General features: G+C 35.2%; 1 protein-coding gene across 6 annotated transcripts in view; it reads right to left on the bottom strand.

The window, feature by feature from the left end:
* UHRF2 (ubiquitin like with PHD and ring finger domains 2) overlaps positions 1-13100 on the bottom strand; it is a 79568-nt gene that overhangs the window by 42211 nt on the left and 24257 nt on the right. For all 6 annotated transcript variants that reach the window (XR_005956764.1, XM_041486207.1, XM_041486208.1 and 3 more), the window contains exon 4: positions 7678-7896. Coding sequence is in view for 5 of the 6 variants with exons in the window: in XM_041486207.1 (XP_041342141.1) it covers positions 7678-7896 (219 nt within the window). In the remaining variant the exon portion in view is untranslated. The remainder of the gene's footprint in view (positions 1-7677; positions 7897-13100) is intronic.

The raw sequence follows: 13100 nt of genomic DNA, 5'->3' as shown, positions 1-13100 counted from the left end.
AAATGCCAATCATGACTCAGCATTAGTTAGGCCAGGTGTAGGCTCCCCAGAGAACACAGACATGGGTTTACAAGAGTGGTTCCAGAAAAGGGATACAAAAATGATTAATAGGCTTGATACAGAACATCCTTGATACAGAAGTGTTTAGTCTAGAGAACAGAAGGGTTATGTGAGGATGGCTCTTACCTATGTATATAAACAGGGAGCCAGACTCCTCTAACTAGTCCTCTGTCAAGACAAGAGGTAAGAGATACAAATACATGAAAAATGCATTTTGTGTGGCAAGAGTGAATTTTCTTTTTACAGTTTGTTCAGAAAGCTTGTTGAGTAACCACCTGTAACATTATTAAAACCCCAACTACACTTAGTCCTAGACAAACTACTCTGGCTCATCATGCTTGAACAACATCAAGAGCTCCTTTCCATCCTTGAAGTTTCTCTTAAATGTATACATATGTTTCAACACCACTCCCTTCTTCTTTTTATTTTCATAATGCTTTGCCCAGTATTGTGCTCACCACTACTGCCCACCCACCACTTGCCTTTTTGCACTTAAATTTGTTTTCTTCTGTTCTTCCTCTTCTGTTTGGACCCAGTAGGAAGAAATTAAACTTCAGCATACTTCTAAATTTCACCCCCCTAAAAAGCAAGTCAAAAGACTCTGTGGTTCCAAGTCTGCATGTTTATTAGAGAAAGGACACTTACAAATACTGAAGATATAGCTTATGTTCTGGAAAACAAAAAAACCCTCAAGATCCAAGTCAACCCATTCTTCACCTTCAAAATATAATTTTACAGTTATGTTTAGGACACCCAAAACATTTGAAATTTTAACACTTTTTACTTATGCTTTTTTCTGTTGTTAAAGCAATTAATGTTTCAACACATAATTAATTGAAATTTTAAGCTTTTAAATGCAATCCAAAGAATCAATTTTCTGCCCCTCTGCTGAAATTCACTGCATTTTATATATCTCTTTTGCCCATTTAGATGAGAAGGCATGTTTTTAGAGCTGAGTGGAATAGTAGGTGGAGTATTCTTGATGCAGTTTAATTAGTGCTTAGTAAAGGAGAGTAAATGCTCTTCCCCAGTCTTCTACTTATTCTTTTTATATGGCCCAAATACTGTTAATTTTCATTACACACTGCTGGCTCATATTCACCTTGCTTTCTACCAAGACCCACAGATCCCTCTCATCAGAGCTGCTTCCCAGTGAGTACTGCTTCAAGGGGTTGTGCCTTCCCAGGTGGAAGAAAACTCTGAATTTATGCATCTTGACTTTCTTGAGTCTTCTGCCACTCATTCCTCCTGTGCTTGTTCAGGTCACTCTGCTTGGCAGTACTAATTGACTGAATTATCATCAATTTACTGTGTCTGTAAACTTGGCAAGAGTCCACTGTATTGCCAGAAGATACTGAAGCCATTGCCCCTTGTTCTGCCACTACATGCTCTCATAAAAAGTCTCTCTGGCTTTTTTGAAGGCTCCCTTCAGGTACTGGAAGATTGTAATTAGGTCACCCTGAGGTGGTGGTCTCCAGGTGGAACAATTCCACTTCTCCCAGCCTTTCCTAATAGAAGAGGTGTTCCATTCCCCTCAACTATCTTGGTGGCCTCCTCTGGACTTGCTTCAATTGGTCCATGTCCTTTCTATCCCCTGCCAAGAACCTGGATGCAGCATTGCAGGTGGTGTCTCAGCAGAGCAGAGGGGCAGAATCCCCTCCCTGGCCCTGCTGCCCACGCTGCTTTGGATGCAGCCCAGGACATGTGTGACTTTCTGGGCTGTGAGTGCCCATGGCTGGTCATGTCCAGCCTTTCATTCACCAGCACTCCAAGTCCTTTTTGGCAGGGCTGAGGTCCTTGAGTTCATCCCTAGCCTGTATCAACACCAAGGGTTTAATGCCATAGTTGCTGAATCAAGGTACTGTATCTCGTAAAGATCTTGCAAAGAGGACAAGTAGTACACTGAACAGTTACAGATTCACTCTGCTAATGCTCTCTTCATGAGTTATTCTCTGTGAGATACTATTCTTCTGTTTCATATTTGACAGAAACAATACATCCTGAATAACATTTCTCTAGAATGCAGGATGTCCCAATATCTCCTAGGATATTTGTCCTGTACACCTGGAATCATTAAAAAAAGGCACTTCACACTACTCAGAAGTCTCTTTAATAATATTTTGTCCTTGGGTCCATTGACTCTTTTAATTCTTGACTTTTCCTCAAAACTGAAACCACAATTGAAGAAAGGTTAAAAACCTAGTCTGGAACTTAAAAGTGAACAGTTTAATGTACAGTAAACTTCACTTCTAAGGTCAAGCAGAGAATTACATTCATGCACCACTTCAGCTAACATGATTTCTTTTGTCCAACAAAGTAATTAAGTAGTATGCAAAACATTCTGGTTGTCAAGAGTCATTCCTGTTACAAGTTGTGAGATTATTCCCCAAGGCTGTGTATCTCCAAAAGAGCAATCTCTAGCGACAGAGATTAGGAAAAACAGTACAAAGAAATGCTTAAAAAGTTCTAGGCATCACCTCTACAGATTCATCATCAAAGATCCCAGCAGGCTTCTTGGCCACTCGAAATCTACCTTGATTTGAAATAGTCTTGTTGATTCAAGAGGAGTTCTCTTCTTCAAAGGAGGTGACCAGCTCTACTGAGGTCACAAGAAGAGGAAAGTGAGAGATCTAAATTCACCTTTTTACTAGTTTTAGAAGAAATATGCCACTTTTACATCTGTGCAAAAAAGCTGTAGGTAAGGTCTTCAGCAATTAAAATTCTTATTACTAGGATACTTGCAGATACAGCATGAAAGTTATCTGGGAAAATGGGTCCAAGTAAATACTGTTATTATTTCACACAGCATCAAAACAATGTCCTCCCAGATCAACTAGCAACAGTCAAAGACACTACAATAAAATAAATAAACCAGGATGTTACTTTAGGTAGAAAATTATGCAAACATTAGTAAGGTATAAACCACATTAATGAAAATTCCAGACCTAAAGAAAAAGCACTATGAGAACTGTACTACTGGGCATCTACCAAATCATAACAACAACTCTAACATGATGATTACCACAATATTTACTGAGAGTGATAGGAAGTATGGTACTGTTATTTACCAAAGTGCCAAAACAAGATACAACTATCAATAACTTTCTTTTTAGCTAGATAGAAATTGACAGAGGCACAAGAATTCTTCAAATTATAAACAAAAAAACCCCATGCACAGCTCCTTTCACTATTACAGAAAACCTCATTATTCTGTAAAGTGTTTCATTTCTGTGCCTTTGCAAAGCTGTGTAAACAAATAAATGTATGATTTTTAAAAAATCAGACATTAAATATAAATGGAAAATCTTGTCCAAAGGAAGTAAAGGGAAAAGTTAAAAGTATAATCTGTACAGGTAGCATAAAAATAATTTTAAAATATCATATTGCATTCTGAGACTAAAACATGCTAGATAGGAATAAAAGGAGCAGTAAGATGATAAATATGAAAGCACACTATGAAAATAAAAAGAGGAAGACAAACAGCAGATCTGGAATGTTACAAGAAAAATAAAAATATTACAAATTAAGAGAAAGTAATCTGCAAAAAAATTCCTTTTTGGCAGCAGGAATGCTCATACAAAAACCTGCAGAACAAAAGATGATAAATATGAACATGAAAATTTAGGACCATTCTATTACATTCCTTTACAGCTATATATGTGAAGACATGAAATTCATTAAACATTCACTCATCCAAAGAAGAAAATTATGTTCACTTTGTATAATTTATATCAACATCCTTACACACCTCCTAAGGCTTAAGCAAAAAAAAAGTCTTGATATTGACAGAGTCCTTGCTAAACTCAGACTTTCAAGGGTTTACTGAGGAAAACTAAGATCTAATTTGGTCTCTATCTTCAATTCTAGGAAGGAGTAAATGCAGAGCATCTACTTTGGTTTGAGTTGGTATGTTGAATTTAAATATATCTGCTGGCTCCAAGGTAAATTGTGAAAAGTTAGTCTCAAAGACAACATGTCATATTATTGTAGACTACAAACAATTGTTGTCATTAGGAAATAAAACACTCTCCCCTAAGGGAAAAACAGAGGATATCTAAACCCAGAGATGGAGCACCTTGCTAGTTAAAATAAATTCAGAGGACCACAGACACTTCAAAGTAAGAAACTCACATTCAGAGATCCTGAACTGCAAGCATGCACACAGTCATGAGAAACCTTAAGTTCTATTCCACAGCCAAAGCACTGCTATTTCCCCAGTATCTGCATCTGAGACACAGAAAATCCTGTTCTATATGTTTTAGACATCCTACAATTACAAATTTCAGCTGCAATGTGAATACTATAGAAATGAAAATTAATAATAAGTGGTCAATTATTCTGCATAATGATGTTTGCCTCCCCTATTCAGTCTCATCCTCTACTTGGTAAAATTCACTATTTCATATATATTTTCCAAATGATGAGCTAATGATGACAGACTGTATAGAAATTTTCCTTTTGGTTATGACTAAGATATGAGTAACAGTAACACCGAACAATACACATGTCAAAAGTCAAAAAAAATGTATTCATCATATGTTCTACTAGCTTCAAAGCATGACCACAAACAGTATATTCTTGTTATTTCCTGTGATTGTGCCATCAGCTTCAGGAAATCTTTGTCAAAAATACAAGATCAATAAATCAAACTTTCAAATATGGCATAAAATTTTTTTTATAAAAAGTCTCTTTGATATAATACCACAAAGGAAAAAAGTCATTAATATATGTGATGCAACCCTAAGACCCCTGCCTCCCTTTACTACTTGCTAAGGTTATTCTTATGTAGTACATGAAAAACTAGTCATTAGCATATAATCAATTAATCATTAATGGATAATCATAAAAAATTAAAAATAAATGTCACCTTTATTTGAGACAGATAGTTAATGCTAACATAATGTTAAGAACTCATAATCACATAAGAATATTATAGACTATAAATATATTAATTATATTATTATAGATTAAAATAACTACTGCATTATAATTCTAAACTAAATATATTTTATATTATTTATATATTAACAATGAAATACTGAGGTTGTTTTTTAATTTGCAAATCAACTTGCCTGAAATTCAAAGCAATTACTTTTGCATGCTCCTTACACAAATTTATGAATACAAGGAGACTTGTCTTCTTCTTTTACTACTAATTGAGAGGAATGAGTTGGGTAGTACAGGTGATCCAGAATTATTCTTTGATAAATTTAAGGAATGTCAGGGCTCGGTTAACTTTACTTTGTGCAATAAGTTGATTACTGCATATACAATCTATCAACATATATAGGAAACCAGAGTTCTTAATTAGGAAGAAAATTCTCTGAAATATGATTCCATCTGGAAAATTGACTTAAATTCATCACCTTATAATAGGTATTTGTCCACTGTGTTGTTTTCCTCCCAACTCCTTTCAGAAGATAGTAAGTGTAAGTATCAGGGGGAACCCTATTGTACCAGCCACAGTACTGACAGTACTTGAATTTATCATCTTCTAGTTTGAAGCACAACTATCAGTTTATTTAGATATAGAAAAGACTACCCTATAGAGTTCCAACCAGAATTTTTTATTAGCCATGAGGTGCTTCCTTTTGCCAATATAAAACTGTCTTAGGTTGGAAATAGGGGTATTCTATTTCTATCTGTTAAAGGTGGGGCAGTTATCTTCTGTTAATTGGGCCACCTGTTAAAACCATGTGGGCCAGTTTTCTTTATCTCTTCCACAACCAATCCTCCCTCAGGGAGTTATCTTCTGTTAAGGTGCCATTGAGTGCCACTGCATGACTGATAAAATTACACCATCCCATTGTGAGATGCTCTGCCCCAGGGGAGGAGCCAAGCACTCCTACCTGGATATAATCTGACATTTGGAACACCACAGGCAGCCTTTCCCACTGGATTCCCAGAGACATAGCTGTCTTCTCCACTGGATTCCCAGAGGAAGACCAGGCCCACCTACACCACCACTGGACCTTCAGAGGAAAACTGCACCCTTCCACAGGATCACTGCTTCAACAGAACCACACCTGTCACTGCAGGAGGACTGCAGCCACCATTTAATGGGACTGCTACCAACACCCTGACCAACAGGGTGTCAGATCATATGTTGACTCTGCCAGTAGTTTGGGGTTTTTTTGTACTATTACATGTGAATTTCTAGTTTTTCCAGTAAAGAACTGTATTCCCATATCTTTGTCTGAGAGCCTTTTAATTTCAAAATTATAATAATTCAGAGGAGGGTGTTTACATTTTGCATTTCAGGGAGGCTCCTGCCTTCCTTAGCAGACACCTGTCTTTTCAAACCAAGACAAAAACATTATTTTGATTATCCTATTTTTAACAGATGGGGAAAACTCTGAAAGAATCCATGCAGGCAACAGTTTCAAAGAACATTATCAACAGACATTTGAATTTCATGTAAACTCTACTCTGGACAGTTCTATTTGTAGAAGGCCATAAAACCCATCCCTGACTCACCAAATGCCATTAGCATTAAATGCACTACAATGAAAATCCGCATCTCTCCATTGATACTGTCCTCCATTTCCTAATCTCTTCTCTCTTTCAAGTTAATAATTCAAAACATCTTCTCATTTTTTTCTAGCTTTGTATTTCAAGTTTGGGGGTTTCTTGCTTTGCCTACAAAACAAGTCCATTGTGCCTGCTCTACTTAATAAAAGATTACTATAATGCACTGATGGTGTCTAGGAAACTACTATAATGCTACAATTAAAACCCACCCCCAAAACAGACTTTCATTTACTTGCATGCTTTACTGAAGCAATGTCTTTGCTATTTCCCAGTACTAGATAAGATTGCACTTTTAACAAAATACTGAATTAGACCAGATTCACAGAGCTCCTGCGTGTCTCTCCCAAGTAACCATGTCCCACACTAAGTCTTCCTACTGATACAACATTCTCCTTGTAAAAAAAACTACAAGGAATGCTAGTAGTCCAATTCATTTTCAAGAATACATTCCCAGAAGAATGATAACACTCATAAGTAAATGTGGGACATGCCAACATTAAATCAACCACTGGTCATCTGTTCATCCCTAAGAAGGCAACAACACAAGTTACTGACAGCAATATCTTAAGGTACCTCCAGAAAACACTATCCCACAAAGAACTGTACGGAAGTTTTAACACGAAATAGTAAAACTAAGCAAAGATATTCAGGTAATCTTAGTCACAAGTCCACACTTTACTTACCAGAGGTCATAATACTACATAAATATTTTATTCTTTAAAATTTTATTTAGCCAGCTCACAGACTTATTCAAACTGTCAGAGATGACTCATACTCAGTGAGACCTAGGAGTTCCCAATTATCTAAAAAATTACTGGAACATGCTCTGATCAATCTGAATCATACATAATACATAAAAAACCTTATGGTTGCCTCTGGCAATCTCCTGAAAAATAAAAATTCTGACTTACAGTTAAGTCTGCAGATTGTAAAAACCATGCACTGTAATTTTGTAATTCCCATAGCCGTGGAATCAAAGTACAACATTAAAATTAATCTAGTGGTGACTAGAAGATAAAAAAAACTAAACCAAATACACTTCATATGATATGTACAGATTTTCTGAGTTCGTCAAGCAAATCTTACCCCAGCAGAATTTTAGCATGAACCTCTTTGTTAGTCCTTGAGATTTCTCTCAAAGAGGTAATTTCTGCATCAAACCAAAATCCTCTTTCTTCTGGTGTCTCAACATTGTAGTTAACCATCACCACATCACCCACTTTTAGCTCACTCCACTTCAGAATGGTTCTTGCTCGGGGTCGAAGATTAACTGTGTCCATTTCTATTATGCCATTTTCTGGGTACCTTGAAAAGCAAAACCAACAACACCAATGATTATGCAACAGTAAAAAAAAGTCACAGACAACTTTTTTCAGAAGTAAAAGTTTTTAAATGTTCTTTGGGCACACAAAAACCATAAGACGTGACCTATTATCCTTTTTAAAATATAGCTTTCCTCTAAATATAGACTAAGAATTTGTCTCATCTCAGATGGGAAAAATAGACTCCATGAGTTTTTTTAAAAAAATTCAGTAAATCTATATGCACTTCTCATATAATAATTCAGTATTATTGACAGCACTCTAACTAAAATCCCAATGCAGGAAGGATACCTTTTCAAATTTGAGATGCTTTTCATTTTAACACTACAGTTTTCTTATATTCCTCTGAATAAGGCAACTGTTACTTGATACTAGAGACTGTATTTGCACATGTGCTGGAAAAATAGCAGAATATAGACAGGATCAAAATATTAATTGAAAAAAAAAAAGCTATCCTGTAACAAAAAGTTAAAAGATGCTACAGTGAAGCTCCTTTTTCATACTGTGTGTAGGCAGATAATCTCCCACCAATTAGCAAGTACTACATGAGTTCACAGAACAAATTTAACATGGAAAATTAAATTAGTCTATTGCAAATAAACAGCTGCTATTAAAATTATCCCTTTTTAACAAACAATGCTGAGGATGATTTTCATCATGCACTTTAACAAGAGCACTCACAGTTAAATTAATATACCTTTATCAAACCACATTGTTAAACATTAATGGCAAAATCCTACCCTTACTAATAAAAATATGGCTCTACCACTTTACAACATGCCTCCCCCTAGAGTGAACAAGAATATTTCAAGGTCTTGGGAAAATTGCACATTGCAACTTACTACAGGAAGTAGTAAGTAGTACTAAAACAAATGTCATTAAGAGCATGAGACTGACAGACTATAGCCTGAAATCAGGATGTCTGCTCCTGCACAGTTGACTGAAAGCCCACCAAGGACACTGGACACATTTTAAACAAGTTCATCTTGCTTTGTTTTATGCCTTCTACTAAATCTAACACACCAGTTTGCTACTACTGATATGGGGGGCTGAGGGAACATGGGGAGATTTACTGATAGTTTGGTTTAAAGAAGCATGAACCGCAACAGTTTAAGAGTGGGTGTACCTTCAGATAAACTAATGGCTAAGTAAAAGAACATATCTCTAACTACTTAAAAAGTTAAAATACAAGGCCTGTTTTTGCACCAACATTTTTAGATCATAATTATAAAATTCTGCACAACAAAAGTTACATTATACAAAAACAGGTGCTTGTGATCAAGTCATTATCAAAACAACAGTTTCACACAATGTAACTCTCCACATTGCCCAAGGATTTTTTGCCCATGTTGTTTCCAAATTCAGTGCATACTAAAGAGCTAACATTTGAAGTTATGCCCTTATGCCATGCAACTTTCGCCTAAAGAACTACTGTATTGTTCTACTATATAAATTATTAGTATTTTAGCTGTTATATCAACAAAAACTATGACTGATTCACCTACAGGTAATAAGACAAAGCAAAAAAAAAAAAAAAAAAAAAAGCTATAGAGATCATGCCTACTTTATTGAATGCCTAAATCACATTACTGTACAATAGGCTACTGAAATCTTACGACGGCTATGTTTGACCTACTAATCAGTTCCAAAAGCTTTACAGTAAATCTTTCCTGAAGGCTGTAGAAAACAGCAAGTAGAACATAGCAAATAAAGATTCAGTCTACTTGAACTCTGAAATCAAAATAGTGCCTAAACATTAGGGAACTAGAGAAGATAGATCAAAACCAGACACCATTTATGTATACAGTGAAATAATCAAGCAAGAAATACATATGGAATCATAAAAACAACAAATGAACATTTTAGAAGTTCCCATGTCACTATCTAAAAAAAAAAATTACGATATTTGACTTACAAGAGTTGACAGTCATAGAAACTTAACCTTGATCTGAAAAATCTACTCTCTTCTGAAAGTAAAATGTCTTCAGCTTCTGTTTTCCTGGGTGAGCTTTGGACAAAGGTTTTTCCCTGAATTCAGATTCATATTATCTTTCTCACCTCTATACAACTCAGAACAGATCCTTCCTATTGTACTGCTGAAGAATTTCAAAGACTGTCATCATTAACCATGTCACCACCTTTGTTCTTGGAAGTAGTTTATGAAAAAACCTAAGCAAAAATATTGCCTATCAGTTACCACTGCCTATCAGACACCCCCCAAAACCCCCTTTTATAAACAGAAACTGTTTTCCAAAGGAAGAAAAGCAAGGCTGACTCTCCACTGAGTGCATTTTCCCTCTAATCAGCTGGTCAGAAATGCAAGCTAGCAAACTTTAGAAAAAGACAAATGAGATGTCCTTTGCCACATTTTACCTTTCTTTGGCAGAGGGTTACAGATATTGAATGTTTTACTGCTGTGCACAAGGAGAAATGTTTTCATGGTTGCTGATGAATGCTAGCAGCTATTTAACCCTTCATATTAGACCATAACTGATAACTCAGGCAAAACAGCAGAAGCAGTATTTGCCACAAGTTTTGGAGTTAGGCTAAAAATTGCACAGTTGAACTCTGTATGTTAAGCTCAGTACCACCATTCATTATTATACTAATAAGTAAAAGGTACTTGCACAGTAAACTTGTGTCCTCAAATGTGTCTAATGCCACAATTTATTTAAATTTGAAAAAGAAATAATGCTCACATTCTACTACCTCACATTCATTTTCCTAAAGTTTAACATGCCATTTGTAAAAATCACACATTAATTTAAAATCTAATCTCTTCAATATGCAAGAATAATATTTAAGCATAGATCACAGGATACAAATGTAGATAAACCAAAATATAAAGAGTATAAATATGGCATTTTAACCTCAAGAATTACATGAAAATTAATTCTTGCCCATTCTGGGAAGCTTTAATAAAGGACTACTGTGAGACATGAACACATGCTGAAAATGTTTTCTCATTTATTGAGTTAATTTAAAAATCCTAAGATTACACCCAAGAGAAAACAATCATTTTCACAGCAATGTTTTAGAGACTAGCATAAATTTGTACAGTTGAAATGAAGATTATATGGCACAATTAAACCTTTAAATTTAAAACAGCTGTGGACAGTTTCTTGGTTTTCCATGTTTTTAGGACATTTGGCAACTAATACTGAAAAAAGGAGCCATACCAGCAAGCGTAATCATAAGAATTGAATGAGTATTTTATAGGATGCCTCTATTTACCTCTTATTTAATTCTTCCCTGTAGCATTTCTAACACTAGCATAGCAAGGACTTCTTGAGATTTCCTATCTTTGTAGATGGTCTCCATAGCAAAGAATTATTCATGAAGTAAAAATTCCAGTATTTCTTAGCGATGGCCAGATGGCTGAGGTTCCTAAAATGCTCAAATGCTAGGACACATAGTAGTTCCATGTCAGAATAAATCCAAGCCTGCTCATTTTACTGAGACCTTGCAACATACCCTCTAACACTTTTCTCAGCTGTTACTAGAACAACCAGAACTGGAAAAATAAAATTCTGAGAACAAAAGCAAAGACTTTCCCAACCACTCTTCATATAGCACAGTGAGGAATGTTAGTGCAGATGCACAATTTTAAAAATTATTTTCCAATACTAATAAAATGAAAGTATAATTTATTTTCTCAATCATAAAATTCAGAAATTAGTCATTCCAACCCCAGAATGAAGGAATAGAAGGGCAAAAAGAAAAAAAGAAACCAAAAGGAATGAACTCTTGGAAGAGGTAAATCTGACTAAGAAGGTAGAACTGGATAAAAACGAGATTGCTACCACCCCACTCCCTTATAACCTGAGGAAATAATCAGCCCAATTTTGCTGTACTGTTTGAGAAAGTCAACACAGTGATTCAAAAAGCACTACACTGTAAGCCACAATTATGAATGTGAAAAAAAAATCACTTGGGTAGTCAAGCTGTGCACTACCAAAAACACAGTAGGTCTGATAATTTGTTATTACAAAAAAAACCAAGTAATATATTTCAAAAGACAGACTGGAGGGGATACTGAATATCAATAAAGATAAAAATCAGTCACATGGAACATAAACAAGATTTTGAGAACTTTACCTAACAACTAATAATTACAGAATTAAGCAGCTTAAACACTGAGAAACCATATTAATAGCCTGAACAGAACCATCTTAGTTTCCTAATTACTTTAATTCTGAGTTTCCAGTAAAAGTAACTTCTAGTCTTACACAACTGAGCTGTGTGGACAACATGGATACTCTGAAGGGAGACAACCTGGAAATGAGAGTGTCAAAACAGAAGTTCAGAAGTGTAAGAAATACACAGAACATTCAATTTTTAATACAATAATTTTGTATACAAGTTTAAGTAATATGAATATCATGAAAAACAGGTTTACTTCCCTGGATAGTAGACAAGTCATGCATTTTTTGAAAAAACTTTCTTCAGAAATACAAGGAGAACACTTACAGCTAAATTATGATAAATGAATAAGTGGTAAAATTCCATCTTATTCTCACTGATCACACCACATTTTCAGCCAAGAATCAGTTCTAAACAAAAAACCCTAACTGTTATTATTGTCTCCTCAAACATTTTCTTATTCAGTTTGCACAAGGTGCCTACATCAAAGTCTTACAGTTAATGCCTGTTGTCAAAACCCTGACTACAATACATACAAATACTCTGACATTACAAAAACCACAGAATACGCCGTCACAAACCCATTGCAAATGGGACAAATAAACTTACAAGGAACTAACTTCCCGAAATTAAGAGCAGCAGTGTGTAGCTACTCCCATAAAACACTTTCAAGTATGAATGATTCTGGTGGCATGCTTTCTAGTGAGGATATATGGAAAAAAGACATCTGATATATCAACTCTTTGATTACTTCAGCATTGTCTATTAATCTATACGAGGTAAAAATTTTTGAATGAGTAAACAAACTAATCACTGATACTAGGAACTGGAAAACAAAATTATATTGCTAGGAGAGGTGCTCCAAGTATCACTCAGACTAATTATAAAAAATGTTTGTGACTGACATAAGGTCAGAAAAAACATGTGGTACCCTTAGGAACAGATTGTCTTAACATTCTACTTAGCAGACAATATAACTTTCATTCCTCTTCCTCTTCTGAAATTTCAAACTCTCCAAGATAAACAAAAGGATATAAGTGCTAT

This window comes from Pyrgilauda ruficollis, unplaced genomic scaffold (assembly GCF_017590135.1).
Source record: "Pyrgilauda ruficollis isolate IOZ18807 unplaced genomic scaffold, ASM1759013v1 scaffold74, whole genome shotgun sequence".
Lineage (NCBI taxonomy): Eukaryota > Metazoa > Chordata > Aves > Passeriformes > Passeridae > Pyrgilauda > Pyrgilauda ruficollis.
This window is presented reverse-complemented; position numbering and strand designations above follow the sequence as displayed.